This window comes from Heterodontus francisci, chromosome 14 (genome assembly GCF_036365525.1).
Source record: "Heterodontus francisci isolate sHetFra1 chromosome 14, sHetFra1.hap1, whole genome shotgun sequence".
Taxonomy (NCBI): Eukaryota; Metazoa; Chordata; class Chondrichthyes; order Heterodontiformes; family Heterodontidae; genus Heterodontus; species Heterodontus francisci.
This window is the reverse complement of record NC_090384.1, coordinates 99,090,093-99,114,913: the sequence shown is the minus strand read 5'-3', so window position 1 is coordinate 99,114,913 and position 24,821 is coordinate 99,090,093. Positions and strand designations below refer to the sequence as shown.

At 43.3% G+C, this 24,821-nt stretch overlaps 1 protein-coding gene across 5 annotated transcripts in view; it reads left to right on the top strand.

The window, feature by feature from the left end:
- dnajc24 (DnaJ (Hsp40) homolog, subfamily C, member 24) overlaps positions 1–24,821 on the top strand; it is a 106,699-nt gene that overhangs the window by 9,120 nt on the left and 72,758 nt on the right. For 2 of the 5 annotated variants that reach the window (XM_068046599.1, XM_068046603.1), the window contains exons 3-4: positions 1,060–1,205; positions 12,207–12,251. In XM_068046599.1, the coding sequence (XP_067902700.1) occupies positions 1,080–1,205; positions 12,207–12,251 (171 nt within the window). In that variant the 5' untranslated portion in view covers positions 1,060–1,079. The remainder of the gene's footprint in view (positions 1–1,059; positions 1,206–12,206; positions 12,252–24,821) is intronic. The other 3 variants (XM_068046601.1, XM_068046604.1, XM_068046600.1) reach the window with 2 other exon arrangements.

The following is a 24,821-nucleotide window of genomic DNA, read 5'->3' as shown; positions in this document are numbered from 1 at the left end:
ACGACCTCTACCACCTAGAAGGACAAGGGCAGCAAATGCATGGGAACACTACCACCTGCAAGTTCCCCTCCAAGCCACACACCATCTTGACTTGGAACTATACTGCCGTTCCTTTGCTGTCACTGGTCCAAAATCCTGGAATTCCCTTCCTAACAGCACTGTTGGTGTACCTGCATCCCAAGAACTGCAGCAGTTCAAGAAGGCAGCTCACCACCACCTTCTCAAGGGCAATTCGGGATGGGCAATAAATGTTGGCCTAGCCAGCGATGCCCACATCCCCTGAACGAATCAAAACTCAAACCCAAATGATGGGTCTGAGTTTCAAGGAAAGACTGGAAAAGCAATGTTTGCATTCCCCTGAGAAAAGTGATGGTGCAATTTGTTGAGTTGTTCAGAACGATAAAAGAAATAGACATGTTAATGTAGAAGATTTTTACTGGTAGGTAAATCAAAGGCCAGGGGCTGTAATCTTGAGATTAGCTTTAAATACGTAGTGGCAGAGCTCAGTAGAGATGTTTTCACAGCTCAGAATATGGAGTAAATTATCACAAGTGGTGGTTGATACTAATTGATTACAGCATTCAAAATGCAACTCAATAATTACAGTGAAGAAAATAATATAAAAGGACATGAGGAAAAAGCAGGAGAATGGGACTTGGTAAGGTCAGCCCCCAAGAAGGGCAGAATGGCCTTTTTCCTACAAATTTTGTTTCTGGAGGCTGTCCCATGCATGATTTGGTAATATAGATAGTTTAATTGTAAAATTAAAAAGAAGGCGGCAGTGGTGAACTGAAAAGGTTCCTATGCAAAATCCTCGTACCCATCGGGGTGTCCAATTCTGCGAGAGAATGTATTGTTAGCCCCTGTAAAAGTATTCCTCCCTCCTCAACTATTGCAGCCTTCTGCAATGATGGATGTCTTTTATTTTTCCTTTTATATTGCTTATTGTCATGCTGTTTTATCATTTATTTTTAAGTATGTTCATAGTTTCTGAAGCCTAACAGTATAGACTTATGCACAAGGCCAAAATCAGTTACCAGTATATTTGTTTTTTTAAAGCAAGGATTTGTCGGACGCATATGAAAACCACCTGCAGGATGACATCTGAAAATACTTTTCAAAAGGATTGGTATGAAATTTTGGGTGCAAGTCCATCAGACAGTCTGCAGGAACTCAAGCAGAATTATCAGAAACTGGTCCTAATGGTAAGTCTGTTTTTGGTAGTTGGGGACTAACATTGAAAAGCAGTATTGCTCATGTTTAGCTTTGCAGTAATTGGCTAAGAGAACAGTAGGGTCCATCTGGGTGGTAATCGAGCAGTTCAAGCAGCAGAAGGCTGAGAGGAAATTGAAACCTAAAAATTAATTGTAAATAAACAGACCTACAAGATTGCTATCAAAGAGAAGGAACGTGGCGCACATGAGATTATATAAATGGGTAACAGAGTATAACGCATGAGCGAAACAGATACGAATTACATAATTTAAGCTACTTTTGCATACCAAGGACCCACAGTGGCAGCAGATGAAGTAGATAATGAGAGGTTGTGCAGGAGTGGACTGACTGAGAGCAAGCCGAACAGGTGACCTGGTAAAGGCTGTACTGAAGAAGCAATATCTGATTTAAACTGACTGTATGAAGATGCTTTCCAGACTGGAACAATATGGGACTGCAAACCTGGAGAGAAAATTGGGCCATGATAAATGTCCAGTTGCTCCAATGTGTACTTTCTGAGAAAGAATACCTATCTAGTTGTGCAGCAGACTTGTCGTGTCATGCAAAAGCGAGTTCACTTGCCCCTTTTGAAGGTTCATAAAATTTAATTAGTTTTCGTTACAAGTTTGGGAACTTGGCATATTTTGGATATAATGGTGCTAGTCATTCCTATAAGAGGTCTGAGTGTCTTGGATTTAGGGATGTATTTGCACTTCCCAATAGCTTGTTAGTATCTAATAAGTTCTGTTAATGGATGTTTAAATACCTAGTAGTTGAAGGTAATAGGGTGAAGAGGTGTTGGGTGTTCATTAATTAATTATACTCAGATGTACATATAAAGAAAAGACAGCCAGCACTGGCTGGGTGTTGTTCAGAGTGGAGAAGTAAGCTCTGTGGCAAACAATAAACAGTCTCCACCAAAGCATCCAAGTCTCAGTCTCTTCTTCACAAACAGGTTTGGAAGTTTCTCTAACATTGGTAGCAGAGGATGGCTGCCTGAAAGTGAAGATTGGAGTCTAAAGTTTGTTTTCAGATAGGAGATTAGAATTGGAGTTTTTTTCAAGAAAGATGACTGAAACCAGGTGTAAGGTGTCGGGATATGATTTTCCACCGCTGTTTTGTGAAGCCGAACCTTACGATCAATGGAAGAATGAAGTTGATCTATGGATATGGGTTACGTCTTTACCAAAAAGGAAGCAAGGAATAACCCTTGCATTTTAGCGTTTCCCGCCAGAAGCAAGCTCAGGGGCAAAGTGTTATCAGAGCTAGAGGCTCATCGTTTGGACAATGAGGAAGGTTTGGACAATCTCTTAACATTTATAGATAAAATTTATATGAAAGATGACTTGAGTGCTTATGAGGCGTGGTCGGACTTTGATAAATTTAGAAAAATGGATGGTTCTTATTTTGGAGTTTAACCAATTATATGCAAGGTTGCAGTGATTCTACTTAGAAATTCCTAAATCAGTACTTGCCTTCAAAATGTTGGATTGTGCTTGGATATCGAACATGGATAGCCTCTTGGTATGAACCGGAGTTAGGTACAAAGAAAGAGATATGCTTCTTGATCAGATGGAGGCTGAGAGGGGACATGATAGAGGCATATAAAATTGAGAGGCATAGATAGGGTAGATAGCCAGAGTCTGTTTCCCCATGGTAGGGGTGACTAAAACTAGAGGGCATAGCTTTAAGGTGAGAGGGCGGAGGTTTAAAGGGGATCAAAGGGGTAAATTTTTCACACAAAGAATAGTGGGTATCTGGAATGAGCTGCCAGAGCAGATGGTGGAGGCAGGAACAGTAGCAACGTTTAAGAGGCATCTGGACAGGTACTTGAATGAGCAAGGCATAGAGGGATATGGAATTAATGCAGGCAGGTGGGATTAGTGTAGATAGGCATTATGGTCAGCATGGACGCGCTGGGCCAAAGGGCCTGTTTCTATGCAGTACAACTCTATGACTCAATGTCAGATGCCCTGAAAAAATTTGTGGGAGGACATTCCTTTCTGGTCACTTTCATGACGCAAATGGGCTCTTCAGCAGTGACACCGAAGGTGGAGGATACAATGCTAGTAGCATTTCAAGGCCGTTCAAATATGGGGCCCAAACGTTAGTACGAAAGGAGAATTACAAACAAAATAAATGAGGATAGAGACCCTTTTGGCAGCTATAACAGACGGTAGGAATTGGGCAATTATGGCAGAAGGATAAACCCCGGGAATAACCAAGGGGTGGTCAACAGGTGTTTCCGATGTGACTCAAAGTATCATTGTGTGTTGCACTGTCTAAAAAGGAATAACGGTTTTTGAGATGACACATGACGTGGAAGGTTCGGAAGGCAAGGATGACACTACTGATCAATCAGAAGTAATTGTACTGCTCATGAGAAGCTTCAGTCTGCTAATGAACGTCCTAGTCACAGATTCGTTCAGTTGCACAGTACTGGACAGCGGGTGTACGTCCACGGTATGTGGAGTGCAATGGTTAAGGTGTTACATGGATCCTTTAAGTAAGGAAGACTGAAGTAAGGTCAGAGAATGTGACCTTTCTACCTGTTTCAGGTTTGGGGATGACAACATGTTGAAATCACTTAAAAGAGTGGTAATTCCGTGTAAAAGTAGCAGGGGTAAACCATTTTATTAGTACGGTGTAGTATCCAGTGAAATCCCTTTTACTGTTAAGTAAACTATCTATGAAAAAGGCTCAGATGAAATTGGATATGGAACATGATAAGTCTTTGGGAAATCTGTAGCTTTGCAGTTTACATAGTCAGTATATTATTGTATTCCTTTAGCGAGACCTAACATCTCTAAGCAGGATGTTGAAGAGGTATTAATGGCATCTGGGGATAGGGATTCTGTTAAAAGATGTGAAGTAATAGATGATGACCATACTAAACTTATCGAGGATATCAGTGATAAATGTGATATGTAAAAAAAAAACAGGAGGACACCATTGCGACCCGTAGTGAGTCTCCCAATAACAAGGGACTTTAATGAAACCGTAGCGATGGACGTGAAGGTTTGGGATAAAGACAAAGATTTTTTTTCTACGGTTTATAGACATAGTGACTAGATTCGGTCTGTTCACAGTAATTAATAGTAAAGACAAAAAAAGTAATAGTGGACAAGATAATGGAAAGGTGGATAGGAAGGGCACTGGGAGTACTGGCTAGATTTCTGACTGACAGTGGAGGAGAATTTGCCAATAATGAGTTCAGAAGTATGTGTGAAAATATGAATATTGTAGCAATGCACACGGCAGTAGAAAGTCCTTTTAGGAATGAGATTTGTGAGAGAAATCACACCGTGATTGACGACATGCTCTGAAAAATTTTAGCCAACCAGCCAAATTGTAAATTGACGACTGCTCTGGCATGGGAAGTACGTGCGAGAAGCATGCTTCAATTTTTTTAAATTCATTCATGGGATGTGGGCGTCGCTGGCTAGGCCAGCATTTATTGCCCATCCCTAATTGCCCTTGAGAAGGTGGTGGTGAGCCTCCTTCTTGAATCGCTGCAGCAGTTGTGGGGTAGGTACACCCACAGTGCTGTTAGGAAGGGAGTTCCAGGATTTTGACCCGGTGACAATGAAGGAATGGCGATATAGTTCCAAGTCAGGATGGTGTGTGGCTTGGAGGGGAACTTGCAGGTAGTGGTGTTCCCATGCATCCGCTGCCCTTGTCCTTCTAGGTGGTAGAGGTTGCGGGTTTGGAAGGTGCTGTCTAAGGAGCCTTAGTGTGTTGCTGCAGTGCATCTTGTAGATGCTGCCACTGTGCGTCGGTGGTGGAGGGAGTGAATGTTAATGGATGTTGGTTGGGGGCTACAGCCCCTATCAATTAGTTTATGGCAGGAATCCGAAAATACCTTTGGTAATGTGGGATCATCCCTCGGCTTTAGAGGGGACTACAATTAGTTCAATTTTTGCAGAACATTTGAATGCCATGCATGCAGGGAGAAGAGCATTTATTAAGGCGGAGGTTTCAGAAAAAAATCAGGAGAGCTTTGAGGTATTGGATCAGGCCACCAGAAAAGAATTTGAATACCGGGGACATGGTGTATTACAGAAGAGAAGGGCAGAAAAAATGGAGAGGCCCAGGAAAAGTTGTAGGCATTGATGGCAAAATGGAAATTTTGCAAGATGGTAACCAAGCCGTTAGAGTGTATTCCTCACAGCTTATTGGCACTGATTATACATTGACAGTATCTGAACCAACGATGGACACTGATGGTGAACCATGTACTTCGCATGCACATATTTCGGGCCTTTACGAGCAACATATTGTGGCAGATAACGGGCTAACTGAGAGTGAACCAAGTGATAATGAAGATCAAGATAAGGCCATTTATTCCAAAGGCCAACTACCAAAATTTGGGACAAGAGTGACATATATGCCAGAAGGGGCTAGTGAATGGAGGGAAGCCACCATTATAGGAAGGGCAAGAAAGACCACAGGGAAATACAAACATTGACTGAATGTGCAAGACAAGGGATAGGGTATCAGACCTATAGATTGGCAGAAGGAAGTGAAATGTGGAAGGCCAGAAAACATAGCGTAAGCGGGCCTGAAGATGATCATAGTCCAAGGAAAAGGTCACAAACTTGTGAAAGGAAGTCTGGTTGTAGGAGGGACAGGTCAAGTAGTAGCAGTCCAGAAAGAGATAGGAAATCTAGTAGGGGACGTGGTTTCACAAGAGCAAGGAGCACCACAAGAAGTAGGAGCTGTTACAATAGAGAAGCTCGAGCGGCTACTAACAATGGTAATTGGTAAAGGATGCAAAGCAGAAAGAGCTTGACAGTTGAAGAGAGTTTGGCATATACACAGAGGTGCCAGATAGAGGACAACAAGCATTGTCCCATAGATGGATCTGTACAGCGAAAGTACTTCCTGATGGTACGTATAAAGCTAAGGCCAGACTTGTAGCTTGGAGGTTTGAGGAATGACTAGGCAACCAAGAAGTTAGGGCAGACTCCCCAACAGCAGGAAAAGCAAGTCTGAGGATTTTCCTAGCCCTTTTAGCAACGCACTCATGGTAAAGGCCTGCTTGGGTCTGCAAATGAGACCCAACCCGAGCCCGACAGAACCCCATCCGACCCCGAGGCCGGCCCGGCCCGAGTCCTTCCATTTTTTCCTGCACCCGACCCGACCCGACCCAACCATCAGTTAACCTACCTTCTGTTTTTCACTTTGTTCCTTACCTGCACAAGCTTAAAATAACTAACAAAACCACCTTTAAAGTCCAAAAAATAAATTAACATTAGAGTCACTTATCTGAGGTGGTAATAGAGCGTGTCCGATCCAGCCTGACCCGACCCGAGCCCGAATGCCGGACCTGGAAGTGGGACCCGACCCGAACCCGACACATGACGTTGGGTTCAGGTCGGGTAGCAGGCCTTTAACTCATGGGAATGTAAGTCCATTGACATCAAAGCAGCATTTTTGCAAGGGGAGAAATTTCAAAGGGAAGCATTTTTAAAGCCAGCTGGAGATATAGAGGGGACATTATGGAAGCTAAACAAGTGTGTTTATGGGCTAAACGATGCATCCAGGGTGTGGTATTGTGCAGTTAGGTCCGTCCTACTAAAAGCTTGTGGTATTCAGCTAAAAGCAGAACTGGCAATGTTTTATTGGTACTATGAAGAAAAACTAGCAGGCATTTTCTTGATGGGGGAAGGATCTGCGGCATTTAAGAAATTTGTGGTAGATAAAGTTCTGCAGGAATTTAAAATTGGAACTCGGGCTTCCAGAGTTTTTAAATATATAGGGTTGAATATTAGGCAGACTAAGTTGGGGGTAACCCTAAATCAACAATCTTACCTAGAGAATGTTAATAGGATCCCAATAAACCGCACCAGATCCTCACAAAAGGAAGACAGCAACCAAGGAAGAAGCAGACCAGTTAAAGAGCTTAATTGGGCAATTAAACTGCTTGTGTACACACACGAGACCAGATGCTTGCTATGATGTATTAGAATTGAGCACCATGCTGAAACATGCTACTGTTGGGGAAGTGCTGAAAGCAAATAAGACATTGAAGAAATTGAGTTTAGACAAATGTACACTCAAGCTTCCAGTCTTGGGTGACCCAGAAGAAATGAAATGAAATTTTTAGCGATGCCTCACACACTAATCTTCCCAATGGCTATTCGAGCACAGCAGGGTTCATTATATTTTTGGTGGGAAGAAATGATAAATGTGGTCCATTAGCCTGGGAATCGAAGAAAATGAAGAGGATAGTTAAAAGCACCTTAGCTGCTGAGACACTTGCACTGGTAGAAGTGATAGATGTGGGTATGCATTTATCGAGTATCTTAAAGGAACTCTCATATAAGGGCAATCAGAGATAAATTTTCTAATAGAATGCTATAAGGATAACCATTCTGTCTGGGACAATGTCCATTCGACAAAAAATGTCACGGAAAAGAGGTTGAGGATTGATCTCACGAGTATAAAAGAAATGTTGGAAGGAAAAGAAATTTCCAAAATAAAACAGATCAACGTAAGTCATCAGTTTTTGCATTGTTTTACAAAGAGAGGTGCAAAATAAATTATTGGATGTCCTAGAAGAGGGCTGTCTTGTGTTATGATGAGTTCGGAAAACATGGAATTTTTTAATGTTAAGATTGCTTTGTAATTAAACAAGTTTTTTTGTTTGCTTTTAAAAAAGGGGTAATATACAGTATGTTAATGGCTGGTGCTGTTGAAGGTTGATGGTATAATAATGTAAGATAAAGAAGAATATCATTATTTTGTCTCATTTTCATTCTATATATATGTATTTAATTTAAAGAAAAGAGGGGAATCTGTTAGTGTCTAATAAGTTCTGTTAATGGATGTTTAAATACCTAGTAGTTGAAGGTAGTAGGGTCAACAGATGTTGGGTGTTGATTAGTTAGTTGTACTCAGATGTATGTATAAAGAAGAGCCAGCCAGCACTGGCTGGGTGTTGTTCGGAGTGGAGAAGTAAGCTCTGCGGCAAGCAATAAACAGTCTCCACCAAAGCATCCGAGTCTCTGTCTTCTTCACAAACAAGCTTAGAAGTTTCTCTAACATAGCTAACAGCGTGATAGCATACTGCAGGAGTGATTTTAACTGCATACTTACGTCTCTCGCATCTGTGGTTCTTTCAAAGTGGCATGAGAAAACACTTGGTGTGACGACACCTAGCTATGAATTGACGAGATGCTTTATTTTGCAGCAAGTGAACGTACGATCAGATTCGATTCTGATTTGCAAAGTAATACAAAAATAATGAACACGTCAAGCTACCCTACACCAGGGTATTGTTTTATGTCATGCAGACCCCCACCTGCCAAGAATGAGGCGTGTTAATTTCATCATATGAACCTTAATTTTTAAACTGTTACTGGACTGAAGAAATTACTTCTTTTACAAGAGAGCACCAGACACTTGGCTGGAAGGACATTTGCATACCAAGACAGTGCTGGGAAAGACACAGAACTACTCCCTGGTCCAATTAACCCAAATGGATCTTGATCAGACATTGAATGTGTAAGGAAGCTCGCATTCCAGGGTCTGCTGAGATGATGGAATCCACAAACGCAGAAGTGGTTAAACCAGCTGGTCACATGACTAACCAGCTGGTCCAAGCTTTTGAATTAGACACAGGACAGTTTGAATTCAGACTGCAACTGAACCTGGAACAAGACAGCCTCTCTCTTGGCTGGCTCTCTCGCTTTCTCACAAGCCTCCGGACCCACTGAAGACATGTAAACTCAAGAGAGAAAAGACTCCTACATCGAAACAAGTTAAAGCGTGCACTGGGCCCCAACGAACAGCAAGACTTACTGGCAACCAATGACTCAACGTCAAACTCAAAGGACTGTAACTACCAGATATTGCCTCAAACTTTTCCCCTTTTATTCTTTCGACTTTTTCTGTCTCTATCTGCGTGTGTGTTTATCGCATATGCACGCTAGCGTGGTCGTGTCGCATATTTGTAGTCGCTAACCGAATTAGAGTTTAAGATTAATAAACTTCCACCTTGTTTAAATCTAAGAAAACCTGTCTGATTTCTTTGCCTTACAACTGGAAAGCAGTGAACCAGGATTCACTGAGGGGGGAGCTAAAAACACGGTGTTCTTTAAAATTGAACCCTGTTACGGTTAAACCAGGCAAAGGCTGAGGGAACCCCTAGATCCCTTCTCACCTGGTCGTAACACTTATTTGATTTAAACAAAATAATTCCGAACAATATTTAGTATTAAGGATATTTCATTTCTTGAGGGTGGGTTTGAAAGTATCATGTTTCTTCTGAAGCCAAATTAATGACAACATTAGTACTTGTGATTTAGGTGACAGAGACTTTAATGAATTAGAAGTTATGAGTTTTGATGCAATTTACACTCGCGTAGTAATGTGTGAAGGATATTAAATAGAATATGTTTGATAATGAACCTGCAATGTAGGAAACTGTGTCTGGTTACAAGACACTGGACTTGGCTCTGTGATTAATATACTACTGCCTGCCTCCATGGCTGGAACCTAAGTATAACGTAGGTAGCCCTGAGTAAGTCTGAATGCATTTAAGCATAGATAGGTCACTATTGTAAGAAACCTTTTTTGTTTGTAGATTAGCTGTTATTGCACAATTAGATTCTTCTTCCATATAAAATCTGTTTTCACTGTGTACCTTGATAGTAGACAAAATATCTGACAATGAATAGAGAAAAAATCCCCGATTGTATGGCACTGAACAGAGGTCCAGCATTCAGAAAATACTTAAAAATATAAAGTTCTGGAAGATTCTAGATTCAGTTCCCAGTTTGTGCCACTGCTGTCCTGTGATTATCTGCTACTGGAAAGCTTGTGGCTGTTGGTTGAAAATTCAGTTTAGTTGTGATGCCCTCCATTGCCAGATAGTATGGCACTCACTGTCTGGCACTTATGCTAAAAGGCTACTTGAGCAAGGTGCTGGAGGGTTTCCTTTATAGTCCAGAATGTTGTGTAGCATTCAGAGTTCATTGAGTGCCTTCGTGGTTACTTAAGTACTGATGCTGAAAGAACCATCTATGATGATGGATTCCCCTGTGAGTTTGAACAAAGAGAAAACTGGAACTGCTGTTTAAATATGCATCACAAAAAATAACTAGTGAGAAGGAGAGGTGCACATTGAATTTAAATTAAGGAAAAATGTTTTTTAAATGAACAAGAGGAGGCCATTTAGTCCCTCAAGCCTGTCTGCCATTCAATTAGGCCATGGCTGATCTGCATCTTAACTCCACCTAACTGTCTTGGTTCCATAGCCCTTAATAGCCTTGCCTAATAAAAATCTCTAAAACCCAGTTTTGAAATTTTCAACTAACGAGCCTCAAAAGTCTTGTTGCGGAGTTTCAGATTTCCATTACCAATAGTCATTTGATAGTACAGAACTTGAGTATTGCTGAAAATAGAGACAAGTTGTTGAAGCTTTTCATCTTGCACTCATTAAGACAATCTGCAAGAATACCAATGTAAGGGAAAACAATTACTTTATACTGTATGAGAAGAGAGTGCTGATTGGTTGGCAAGTGAACTCTGGTAGAAGCATTGCCATGGAGAATGCACCAGTTTACAGTGACTGACAGTTAACTGCCAAGCTTTGAAATTTAAATCAGGCATCTTGACTCCGGTCAAAGCATTGCCCTGAGGAATGAAGCAGCAAATGGCTGTCATTTATTTTGTTTAGCTGAAACAAGTGCAATGTTTGTACATGTTCTTTCTGTCTGCAAAGAACGGTCTTTGGGACGTACGGCCCATACACCTAACATCACACTGGCATTGAAATTCATATATCACGTTACTCATTTGTGTGATAGGCAGGACCAAAGACCAAACAACATGTCCCTTCCACTGTCAGCAACGGGCAAGGTACAGGCCGGACCTAACCAGCCCATGCAAGCAAAACTCAAAACACCGTGTTTCAACATTAGATGTGATTCCGCAATTGGACAACATTTGCTAAATAACCCTCAGTGTGCTAAGGATTGCACTGACAATCAATTTAAGATTGTAGTAGGGCTCACAGTGTGGCGCATTTGCACATACTGGAAGCTGCATATATTAATACACAGGGCCCTGTTCTTTGTAGGCAGAACATGTACAAACATTGCGCCTGTTTCAGCTAAAAAAAATAAGTGACAGCCATTCACTGGTTCATTCCTCAGGGCAATGCCTTGACCAGAGTCAAGCTGCCCATTTTAAATTTCAAACAAAGTTTGGCAGTTACCTGTCAGTCACTGTCAACTGGTGCATTCTCTATGGCAACACCCCTACCAATCACAGTTCATTTGCCAACTTATCAACACTCTCTTCTCATACAGTATAACTTGTTTTCTCTTACATTGGTTATTCTTGTGGATTGTCCTGATGAGTGCAAGACAAAAAGTTTCAACAACATGTCTCTATTTTAAGCAATTTCCATTACCGTTTTGTATGAAGAAGTGCTTTCTGACATCACCCCTGAATGGTCTAGCTCTAATTTTAAGGTTCTTCCCTATCATGGATTCTATCCACCCTATCAAATCCTTCAGTCATCTTAAACTTTTCAATTAGATATCCCCTTAATCTTCTATAATCAAGGGCATACAAGCCTAGTCTATGCACCCTATTCTTCAGAATTTAATTCATTTAGCCCCAGTATCGTTCTGGTGACTCTGTGTTGAACCCCCTCCAAGATCAATAAATCCTTCCTGAGGTGTAGTTCCCAGAATGGAACACAGTACTCTAAGTTATTGTTTTCACAATGCTGATTTGATGGGATAGGAGCATTGCTGGCAAGGCCAGAACTTATTGCCCATCCCTAATTGTCCTTGAGAAGATGGTGGTGAGCCGCCTACTTGAACCTTTGCAGTCCATGTGCACGGAGTGCTTTTAGGAAGGGGGTTTGACGTTTCTGGAACAGTGATATTGTTACAAGTCAGGATGTTGTGTGGCCTGGAGGGCAACTTGCAGGTGGTGGTGTTCCTATTTGACTGATGCTTTGGTCCTTCTAGGTGGTAGAGGTCGCGGGTTTGGAAGGTGCCATTGAAGGAGCTTTGGTGAGTTGCTGCACTGCATCTTTTAGATGGTATACACTGTTGCCACTGTGTTCCATTGGTGGAAAGAGTGAATATTTAATGTGTTGGTGGGGTGCCAATCAAGTGGGCAGTTTGTTCTGGATAGTGTTGAGCTTTGTGAATGTTGTTGAACTGCACTCATCCAGGCAAGTGGAGAGTATTCCATTGCACTCCTGACTTGTGCCTTGTTGATGGCAGACAGGCTTTGGAGAGTTAGATGGTATGTTACTCATCACACAATCCTCATCCTCTGACCTCCTCTTGTAGTCGCAGTATTTATATGGCTGGTCCAGTTAAGTTTCTGGTCAAAGGTAACCCCCAGGGATGTTGTTGATGGGTGATTCAGTGATGGGTAATGCTGCTGAAAGTCAAGGGGAGCTGGTTAAGATATGCTGTTGTTGGAGATGGTAATTGCCTGTCACTTTTGTGATGCGAATGTTACTTGCCACTTATCAGCCCAAGCCTGAACGTTGTCCAGGTCTTGTTGCACGTGGACATAGACTGCTTCAGTATCCGAGGAGTTGCAACACTGTGCAATCGTCAGTGGACATCCCCACTTCAGATCTTATGGAGGGAAGGTCATTGATAAATAAACTGAAGGTGGTTGGGCCTAGGACACTACCCTGATGAACTCCTACAACAATGTCCTGAGGCTTAGATGTTTGGTCTGCAACAACCACAGCCATCTTCCTTTCTGTTAGGTATGACTGCAATCAATGGAGAGTTTTCCTCCTTATTCCCATTGACTTCGTTTTTCTGGGGCTCCTTGATGCCACAGTCAGTCAAATGCTGCCTTCATGTCAAGGGCCATGACACCACTCTCTCCACCCCTTGCCCCCACCCCCCCCCCCCCCCCCAACCCACTTTGAGTTCCTTGAGTTGAGCTCTTTTGTCCATGTTTGGACCAAGAATATAATGAGGTTTGAAACTGAGTGATCTTGGCAGAACCCAAACTGAGCATCGGTAAGCAGGTTATTGCTGTGTAAGTGCTGCTGGATAGCAATGAAATGATTCATTCAGTCACTTTGCTGATGATTTGAGAATATACTGATAGGGTAGTAATTGGCCAGATTGCATTTGTCCTGCTTTTTGTGGACAGGACATATCTGACCAATTTTCCACATTGTCAAGTAGTTGCCAGTGTTGTAGCTACACTGGAACAGCTTAGATAGGGGCATGGCTAGTTCTGGAGCATAAGCTTTCAGTACTACAACCAGGATGTTGTCAGGGCCCATAACCTTTGCTGTATCCAGTACCTTCAGCCATTTCTTCATATCACATGGAATGAATTGAATTGGCTGAAGACTGACATCTGTGATGCTGGGAACCTCAGGAGGAGGCTGAGGTGGATCATTCAGTCAGCACATCTGGCTGAAGATGGTTGCAAATACTTCAGCTTTGTCTTTTGCACTGATGTGCTGGGCTCCCCCATCATCGAGGATGGCAATGTTTGTGGAGTCTCCTCCTCTTGTTGGCTGTTTAATTGTCCACCATCATTCATGACTGGATGTAGCAGGACTGCAGAGCTTAGATCTGATCCGTTGGTTGTGGGGTCACTTAGCTCTGTCTATTGCATGCTGCTTACGCTGTTTGGCATGCATGTAGTTCTGTGTTGTAACTTCACCAGGTTGGCACCTCTTTTTTAGGTATGCCTGGTGCTGCTCCTGGCTTGCCCTCCTGCACTCCTCATTGAACCAGGGTTGGTCCCCTGGCTTGATGGTAATGGTAGAGTGAGGGATATGCCGGGCCACGAGGTTACAGATTGTCGTTGAATACAATTCTGCTGCTGCTGATGGCCCACAGCATCTCATGGATGTCCAGTTTTGAGCTGCTAGGTCTGTACTAAATCTATCCCACTTAGCTTGATGGTCGTGTCACACAACATTATGGACGGTATCTTAGTGCAAAGACAGGATTTTGTCTTCACAGTGTTTGTGCGATGGTTACTCTTGCCAGTACTGTCATGGACAGATGCACCTGCAACAGGTAGATTCGTTGGGGGGAGGGGGAGGGAGGGAGGGGTGGTGGTCAAGCCAGTTTTTTTTCCTGTTGTTGGTTCCCTCACTACCTGTTGCAGATATATCCTTCAGAACACAGCCAGTTCTTGGTGATGGATATTGAAGTCCCCCACCCACGGTACATTATGTGCCCTTGCTACCCTCAGTGCTTCTTCCAAGTGTTGTTCAACATAGAGGAGAGCTGATTCTTCAACTGAGGGAGGGTGGTAGGTGGTAATCAGCAAGAGGTTTCCTTATCCGTGTTTGACCTGATGCAATGAGATTTCATGAGATCTGGAGTCAATGTTGAGAATTCCCAGGGCAACTCTCTCCGGAATGTATACCACTGTGCTGCCACCTCTGATGAGACAAGACATACCCCAGGATGGTGATGGAGGAGTCTGGAACATTGGCTGTAAGGTATAGTTCGGTGAGTATCACGGTGTCAGGCTGTTGTTTGACTAGTCTGTGGGACAGCACTCCCAATTTTGGCACAAGTCCTCAGATGTTAATAAAGACTTTGTATGGTCAACTGACCGGGCATGTCATTGTCATTTCCGGTGCCTAGGTCAATGCTGGGTGCTCCATCCAGTTTTATTAATTTTCAGACTTTTCTGTAGCAGTTTGGTATAGTTGAATGGCTTGCTAGGCCATTTCAGAGGGTCAATTACATTGCTCTGTGTCTGGAGTCACATGTAGGTCAGAAGGGGTAATGACAGCAGATTTCCATCCTTAAAGGATGTTAGTGAACCAGGTGGGATTTTACAACAATCTGGCAGTTTCATGGTCACCTTTACTGACACTATCTTTTAATTTTAGATTTATTAATTAATTGAATTTAAATTCCACCGGCTGCCAAAGTGGGATTTGAACTTGTCTCCACTGTATTAAGTGGGGGCCTCTAGATTACTAGTCTAGTAACATTACCACTACCCCACCATCCCGTGCAAGAATTTAAAATAACATCTACTTGCATTTATATTAGCGCCTTTAATGTGTTTCAGTATTCATAGGCTCTTCACAATTGGTTATCAGATCCAAATAGGTGCAAATGTTGGGGGAAGTGACCAACAGTGATGTGAGGTAGATTTTAAGGACCTTTTTGAATGGGGGTGGGGGAGGAAGATGTTGGGTGAGTAGGAGGTCGTAAGGTAAAATGCAACACCTGGGGCCAGGGTGCAAAGTGAGGATTAGGGCCCTGTGATTGTTCTGATGAGATGAATACAGGCACAGGGAAGGGGCTGGGCATTGCCAGTGATCCTGTTAACTGTAGCTGAGGGAGCACATCAGCTGAAAGGAGATGAGTGCAAGGAATGAGGCAAGTACAGAGTAGGGCTGTGGGAAAGTCTCATTTCAGAAGTTCTGTGTGGTAAATGGCTTTGCTGTCAAAGTGAAAATGATTATATATTTGATATTATGCTGGCTTGTAATTTGTTTTTCTGACACTAAGGGTCTGGCAGATATCAATGTTCATGACTTTGTGGGCAATAGAGTTGTAGTAACTTGATATAGCCCTTGTATGTGTCTCTTAGCTGCAACATTTTTTTTATTCATTCATGGGATGTGGGCATCGCTGGCTTGGCCAGCATTTATTGCCCATCCCTAATTGCCCTTCAGAAGGTGCTGGTGCGCTGTCTTCTTGAGCCACTGCAGTCCATGTGAGGTAGGTACACCCACAGTGCTGTTAGGAAGGGAGTTCCAGGATTTTGACCCAGCGACGGTGAAGGAATTGCGATATAGTTCCAAGTCAGGATGGTGTGTGACTTGGAGGGGAACTTGCAGATGGTGGTGTTCCCATGCATTTGCTGCCCTAGTCCTTCTAGTTGGTACAGGTCGCAGGTTTGGATGGCGCTGTCTAAGGACACTTGGTGCATTTCTGCAGTGCGTCTTGTAGATGGTACACACTGCTGCCACTGTGCGTCGGTGGTGGAGGGAGTGAATGTTTGTGGATGGGGTGCCAATCAAGCAGACTGCTTTGTCCTGGATGGACTTGTGCGTCTAAAACATACATGGGCTATTTTGGTTAGCCTAACATGGCCAAGCTATGCCCAGTTATCACCTGAAACAGATTGAGTGTCGGTACATTAACAGTGCTGTTAGGAAGGGAGTTCCGAAGAGAGAGCAGAGAAGCTGGGATTGTTTTCCTTAGAGAAGAAAAAGTTATGGTGAGATTGCATACAGATGGTCAAAATTTATGAAGGGTTTTGATAGAGTAAACAAGGAGAAACACTGGCAAATGGGCTGGTAACCAGTGAACACAGATTTAAGGTAATGGGCAAGGAACAGAAGAGGAGAAATATTTTTTACACGGACTTTTTACTACCTGGAGTCCACTGCCTGAAAGGGTGGTAGAAGTGGATCCAATAGTAACTTTCAAAAGAGAATTGAATGCGTACTTGAAAAGGAAAAATTTGCGGGGCTATGAGGAAATAGTAGGGGAATCGGACTAATTGGATAGCTCTTTCAAAGAACCAGCACAGACACGATGGGCCAAATGGCATTCTGTGCCATACGATTCAATGATTTGATATCTCTTTCCAAAACAATGTACCTGTGTGCACTTCCTCTATCGCACTTCCTTAATTATAGGGATATATGTCCCAGACAAATTTCATGAAGCTGATTTCCAACAATCTTTTTTTTAAAAAAGAAAGCTAGTTATTGATAATGTTCCGAAAGTGCTTCTATTTTTAAACTTTTTTTTGAGGACTCATTTAAATTGTGAAGATGGATTCACTGGAAGGCTGAAGATTTTATAAATGCTGGACTGTGTTTTGTTGACAGTTCACTGAAGGGACACTGAGATGTTGTTTGAAAACAACCTGTGCTGGAAATCATGTGTTTTAAACTCAGTATACAACAGAAACCTTGGTGAAAGCAAAATACTGCAGATGCTGGAAATCTGAAACACAAACAAGAAATGCTGGAAATACTCAGCAGGTCTGGCAGCATCTGTGGAGAGAGAAGCAGAGTTAACGTTTCAGGTCAGTGACCCTTCATCAGAACTGGCAGATATTTGAAATGTAAAAGGTTTTAAGCAAGTAAAGAGGGGGTGGGACAAGAGATAACAAAAGAAGTGTTGATAGGACAAGATCACAGAGAATAACTGACCAGAAGGTCAGAGAGCAGAGGCAAACGGTATGTTAATGGTGTGCTGAAAGACACAGCATTAGTACAGAGAGGGTATTAATGGACAGAAAACTGCTCAGTTTTCTGTCCATTAACACCCTCTCCACTAATGCTTTGTCTTTCAGCATACCATTAACATACCGTTTGCCTTTGTTCTCTGACCTTTGTTCTCTGTGACCTTGTCCTAGCAACACCTGTTTTGTTATCTCTTGCCCCACCCCTGCTTTACTTGCTTAAAACCTTTTACATTTCTAATATCTGCCAGTTCTGATGAAGGGTCTCTGACCTGAAACGTTAACTCTGCTTCTCTCTCCACAGATGCTGCCAGACCTGCTGAGTATTTCCAGCATTTCTTGTTTGTGTTTCAGAAACCTTGGTGACCTGGGGAATATGTTTACAGAGAAGCCACATGTCAAGGTTTTTGGAGGTTAAGAGGTTGACTTTCTGTTTGGGGTTTGGATATTGTTTTAGTTCAGTTAGGGTGTGAACTGTTTTGAAGACAGTTGGTGTTTTGCCTGCCAAGGAAAAACAAACCATGCAGCTCACCTCTTCCTCTACGATTTTGAAGAAACCTTGCAAAGATCCAGTTTGGGAGAGCTAAAATTCCTGGTGCTGCATCTCTCCTGAGAAGCTGGAAAAATCTGCCAAATAAATTCTCAACACTGCCTGAGAAGAACAGCTTTGGAAAAGATCCCAGTGACCTGTCTCCATGTATCTGGACGCCAGACCAAAAGGGACAATTGACTCCCTTCCATATCTTCTCTTTTTCTTCAAGAATTAACAAGTATTTGGCAAATAATTATTTTTTTGTAACAAACCTCTGCAGAGAGAATTTCTGCATTTCTTCCTGTGTGTGTCTGTGGAGTTTAAAAAGGGAACTTTCATATTTCAACCTGTGTGTTAATGCTTTGCTTCATTACTGGGTAAGTCTTGTTTGATGATAAACTGATAATTTTTTGTTTATTAAAGAAACCTGGTTGGTGTATTTTATTCTGGGATAAAGAGTAGACTGGGTAAACATTTTTAAAATACATGACGTGATCTGCGGAGAAGTGGAACTAGAAAAGACAGTGCACGCCTCCCACCTCGGTCTTAACAATAGTTTTTTCTTACATTACAAATGTGAAACACCTCAGCACAATCTGTATCCTGCAACTTCAAAAATAACCTTGGATCCAATATATTTATTAACTAAAAGAAAAAGAAATCCAGGCATTTTATTGTAGTTCTGACCTGCAGCCTGGATGGAAATTCAACATAAATAGGGGCAGTCTCCATCAATCAATATGATCATGGCTGAAGTTCTACATCAATCCACTTTCTTGCCATATCCCCACGTCCCTTGATTTCTTTCGTGCACAAGAATTTTAATCTTGAATATATTTAATGACACCTTTTTGACACAGCCATTTGGGGTAGAGAATTCCAAAGATTCACAACCCTCTGAGTAAAGAAATTTCTCCTCATCTGAATCCTAAATGGCTGACCCCCATATCCTAGAACTATGACCCCTAGTCCGAGACTCTGCAGTCAGCATCTACCCTGTCAAGCCTTCTCAGAATGTCATACATTTTAATGAGGTCACCTCTAATTCTTCTCAACTCCAGAGTATACAGGCCCACTGTACTCAATCTATTGATCTCTCCTGCGCAGTCCCACACCAAACAGTTCACTTCTATCTCACATTGAGGCTGTGTTTACTTATCAACAATTAGAGATACTGCTACGCTTATCAAAGGGTTAAAAGCAGCCTTCTCTGAAGTATGTAAGGAAGAACAAAAGCAAAATATTGCAGGAACTCTGAAATAAAAACAGAAAATGTTGAAAATAATCAGGTCACAGACCTGAAATGTTAACTCTGTTTTTCTCTCTCCACAGATGTTGCCAGACCTGTAGAGCATTTCCAACATTTTCTGTTTTTATTTTAGATAGGAAAGAACTTTGAGGCATAGCTGCTTGAATGAACCAAATTCTTCCCTCTGGCAATTTCTTGCATAGCTTTCAGTAAAGTACTTCCTACCCACATAGGATATAGTGCAGAAATTACACCGGTCAGAGAGCTACTTTATAAACCCTGTACCTTAGACTTTGTGACCTTAAATGTACATGGCTCCACTGTACCATCTGAATAATACATGGTCCATTACATGTTATAATGTTCCCCCTTGTATCCCCAGATGCCAGTCTTCAGCTCATTTGATTCACTACAAGTGATATCAAGAAATAGCTGAAGGTACTGCATACAGCAAAGGCCTGATAACATCCTGGCTGTAATACTGAAGACTCGTGCTCCAGAACTAGCTGCACCTCTAGCCAAGCTGTTCCAGTACAGCTACAACACTGGTAACTACTTGACAATGTGGAAAATTGGTCAGGTATGTCCGGTCCACAAAAAGCAGGGTAAATCCAATCCAGCTAATTACTGCCCCATCAATCTACTCTCAGTCATCAAGCAAACTGATGGAAAGTATCATTTCATTGCTATCAAGCAGCACTTATTCTAAAATAACCTGCTCACTGATCCTTAGTTTGGTTTCTGCCAAGGGCACTTGGCTCCAGACCTCATTACACCATAGGCCCAAACATGGACAAAGGGGCTGAATGCAAGAGGTGATACCAGGTAGCATTTGACCGAGTGTGGCCTCAAGGCGCCCTGGCCATACTTCTGACCTCTACCATGTAGAAGGACAAGGGCAGCAGAAGCATGGGAACACCATCACCTGCAAGTTCCCCTCCAAACCCCACACCATCCTGACTTGGAACTATATTGCCATTTATCACTGTTGCTGGGTCAAAATCCTGCAACTCCCTCCCTAACAGAACTGTGGCTGTACCTACACCAAATGGACTGCAGCGGTTCAAGAAGGCGTCTCACCACCACCTTCTCAAGGGCAATAAGGGATGGCCAACAAATGCTAGCCTTGCCAGCAATGCCCACATCCCATGAAAGGAGAAAAAAATGATTAAAAAGAGGTGGTTGTTACATTATTTATGGTACAGTCTTTTTAGACCACATCTCTGCCTCTATTGTTTGTAGTAGACCAGGGTTGCAGGGATTGGCCTCCTGAAGGAAAATACAAAATGGTTGATGCTGGGCCAGTGAAGAAATATGAACATTTTGTTACAGTATAATGAGAAGAAAGCTGGATAGATGAATACATTGCAAAATTTACAGAGAAAACATTTAAAATGAGGTATACAGCAACATACTGCATTTAAAATGTTATTGCTTTTGGAGACCCCCTCTGTCCTGTCTCCTACACCCTCACCTCCAGTAAGTGTAAGGAGCTTATGGACTTCTTTGAATGGTCTCGATCTTAGTGACAATCAGCTGCCTCTGCCAAGTGCCTCCCTTCTATTAGCCCACCGGCCCAAACTTCCTCCAAAGTTCCCTGCTGCCCTGGCCCTGGAACTTGCATCTTTCTCTAGTTTCTCTCCTATCTCCCATCATGCCCTCTCCGAACTCATCTTGTTCATGAGATCCACCTCCTGCTCTCCCGACCCCGTTCCCATGAAACTGCTGGCCACCCAGCTTCCCCTCCTGGTTCCTACATTAGCTGATGTTGTTAATGGTTCTCTCTCTTCAGCTGTTGCCTCGGTCTTCTTTAAATCTGCTGTCATTGCCCCTCTCAAAAAAAACACCCTTGACCTTACCATCTTTGCAAACTACTGCACCACCTCCAGTCTCCCTTTCCCCTCCCAAGCCCTTGAACATGTTGTCGCCTCCCAAATCCGTTACCATCTTTTCAGGCACTCCATGTTTTTGAATTCCTCCAATCAGTTCTCCGCCCTGGCACAGTACCGAAACTGCTCAAAATAACATTCTACGTGACTGTGACAAAGGTAAACTATACCTCTGCGTCCTTGACCTGTCCGCAGCCTTTTTCACAATTGGCCATGTCATCCTTCTCCAACGCATCTCCACTGTCATCCAGCTGGGTGGGAATGCTCTCATCCAGTTCCATGCTTATCTATCTAATCGTAGCCAGAGGATCACTTGGAATGGCTTCTCTTCCTACTCCCATTAGCTGTGGTGTCCCCCAATGATTTATCCTTGGCCGCCTCATTTTTGTTTTACCTGCTGTCCCTCGGCGATATCATCCAAAAGCACCACGTTAGTTTTCACCATGTAGGCTGACGTCGCTGAGCTCTACCTCACCACCAATTCTCTTGATTCCTCTGCTGTTGCTAAATTATCACTGTGGATGAACAGAAATTTCCTCCAGTTAAATATTGGGAAGTCTAAAGCCATTGTTCTCGATCCCTGCTCCAAACTCCGTTCCCTAGCTACCGACTTCATCTCTCTCTCTCTCTCTTGCAACAGTCTGAGACTTAAACTAGCCTGTTTGCAATCTTGGTGTCATATTTGACCCCGAGATGAACTTCCAACCACATATTCGCGGAATCACTAAAACTGTCCATTTCCACCTCTGTAACATTCTCCACACTTGGAGAATCTGTCCAGCTTCCATTTGGGAGACTGCAATGAATCCATACTTAGAACTGCCCTTTAAGTCTGTTCCAGAGGCTTTTGACTGTGAAAATAAACACTTAGTGTTTCTAACCTAACTACTTGCTTAATATTTTATCTTTATATCCTCTTGTTCCTCCATGCCTAACCAGTTTAAATAGACAAGCCACTTGGAAAGAATGTATTCCTTTTATCGTGTGCAAGGTTATTCACAGCCCAAAGCCAGGAACTATTATTAAAGTATCAAAAACATAAAGCATAAACTTTTGTACATTTTATGATGCCATTTTTGACAGGAAAAGCTATGTAAAATGTATTAAAATTCTTGAAACTTCCTGTTTCTCATGTATGATATGATTTACTAATGCTAAAGCTAACAATTAATGATTCCACTTCTTATTCTTGCTTGCTTGAAAGGTGTTGCTGTAACCTCAGTCTGCAACCATTTAAAAAAACTATTGTTCGTTCTTGTTCCAGAGAGGCGCTGCAGCCTCTCTCAGCCAGTTACGACAAGTGCACAGCTAATAGCCAGGGTTGGGGCCGACCATGACTCATGGCCCTCCTGCCTTGGGCGCTATGGCGTTGGAAGGATGAATGAGAACGGGCAGAGACTGCTTGAGTTGTGTACCTATCATAACCTCTGCATCACCAACTCGTTCTTTCACACTAAACCCTGTCACCAGGTTTCATGGAGGCACCCAAGATCACGTCGTTGGCACCAGCTAGACCTCATTGTCACAAGGCGAGCCGCCTTAAACAGTGTTCAAATCACACGCAGCTTCCACAGTGCGGACTGCGACACCGACCACTCCCTGGTGTGCAGCAAGGTTAGACTCAGACCAAAGAAGTTGCATCATTCCAAGCAGAAGGGCCACCCGCGCATCAACACGAGCAGAATTTCTCACCCACAGCTGTTACAAAAATTTCTAAATTCACTTGTAACAGCCCTTCAAAACACTCCCACAGGGGATGCTGAGACCAAGTGGGCCCACATCAGAGACGCCACCTATGAGTCAGCTTTGACCACCTACGGCAAAAGTGCGAAGAGAAATGCAGACTGGTTTCAATCTCATAATGAAGAGCTGGAACCTGTCATAGCCGCTAAGCGCATTGCACTTTTGAACTACAAGAAAGCCCCCAGCGATTTAACATCCGCAGCACTTAAAGCAGCCAGAAGTACTGCACAAAGAACAGCTAGGCGTTGCGCAAACGACTACTGGCAACACCTATGCAGTCATATTCAGCTGGCCTCAGACACCGGAAACATCAGAGGAATGTATGATGGCATGAAGAGAGCTCTTGGGCCAACCATCAAGAAGATCACCCCCCTCAAATCTAAATCGGGGGACATAATCACTGACCAACGCAAACAGATGGACCGCTGGGTTGAGCACTACCTAGAACTGTACTCCAGGGAGAATGCTGTCACTGAGACTGCCCTCAATGCAGCCCAGCCTCTACCAGTCATGGATGAGCTGGACATACAGCCAACCAAATCGGAACTCAGTGATGCCATTGATTCCCTAGCCAGCGGAAAAGCCCCTGGGAAGGACAGCATTACCCCTGAAATAATCAAGAGTGCTAAGCCTGCTATACTCTCAGCACTACATGAACTGCTATGCCTGTGCTGGGACGAGGGAGCAGTACCCCAGGACATGCGCGATGCCAACATCATCACCCTCTATAAAAACAAAGGTGACCGCGGTGACTGCAACAACTACCGTGGAATCTCCCTGCTCAGCATAGTGGGGAAAGTCTTTGCTCGAGTCGCTCTGAACAGGCTCCAGAAGCTGGCCGAGCGCGTCTACCCTGAGGCACAGTGTGGCTTTCGTGCAGAGAGATCGACTATTGACATGCTGTTCTCCCTTCGTCAGATACAGGAGAAATGCCGTGAACAACAGATGCCCCTCTACATTGCTTTCATTGATCTCACCAAAGCCTTTGACCTCGTCAGCAGACGTGGTCTCTTCAGACTACTAGAAAAGATCGGATGTCCACCAAAGCTACTAAGTATCATCACCTCATTCCATGATAATATGAAAGGCACAATTCAACATGGTGGCTCCTCATCAGAGCCCTTTCCTATCCTGAGTGGTGTGAAACAGGGCTGTGTTCTCGCACCCACACTTTTTGGGATTTTCTTCTCCCTGCTGCTTTCACATGCGTTCAAATCCTCTGAAGAAGGAATTTTCCTCCACACAAGATCAGGGGGCAGGTTGTTCAACCTTGCCCGTCTAAGAGCGAAGTCCAAAGTACGGAAAGTCCTCATCAGAGAACTCCTCTTTGCTGACGATGCTGCTTTAACATCTCACACTGAAGAATGCCTGCAGAGTCTCATCGACAGGTTTGCGTCTGCCTGCAATGAATTTGGCCTAACCATCAGCCTCAAGAAAACGAACATCATGGGGCAGGATGTCAGAAATGCTCCATCCATCAATATTGGCGACCACGCTCTGGAAGTGGTTCAAGAGTTCACCTACCTAGGCTCAACTATCACCAGTAACCTGTCTCTAGATGCAGAAATCAACAAGCGCATGGGTAAGGCTTCCACTGCTATGTTCAGACTGGCCAAGAGAGTGTGGGAAAATGGCGCACTGACACGGAACACAAAAGTCCGAGTGTATCAGGCCTGTGTCCTCAGTACCTTGCTCTACGGCAGCGAGGCCTGGACAACGTATGCCAGCCAAGAGCGACGTCTCAATTCATTCCATCTTCGCTGCCTTCGGAGAATACTTGGCATCAGGTGGCAGGACTATATCTCCAACACAGAAGTCCTTGAAGCGGCCAACACCCCCAGCTTATACACACTACTGAGTCAGCGGCGCTTGAGATGGCTTGGCCATGTGAGCCGCATGGAAGATGGCAGGATCCCCAAAGACACATTGTACAGCGAGCTCGCCACTGGTATCAGACCCACCGGCCGTCCATGTCTCCGTTATAAAGACGTCTGCAAAC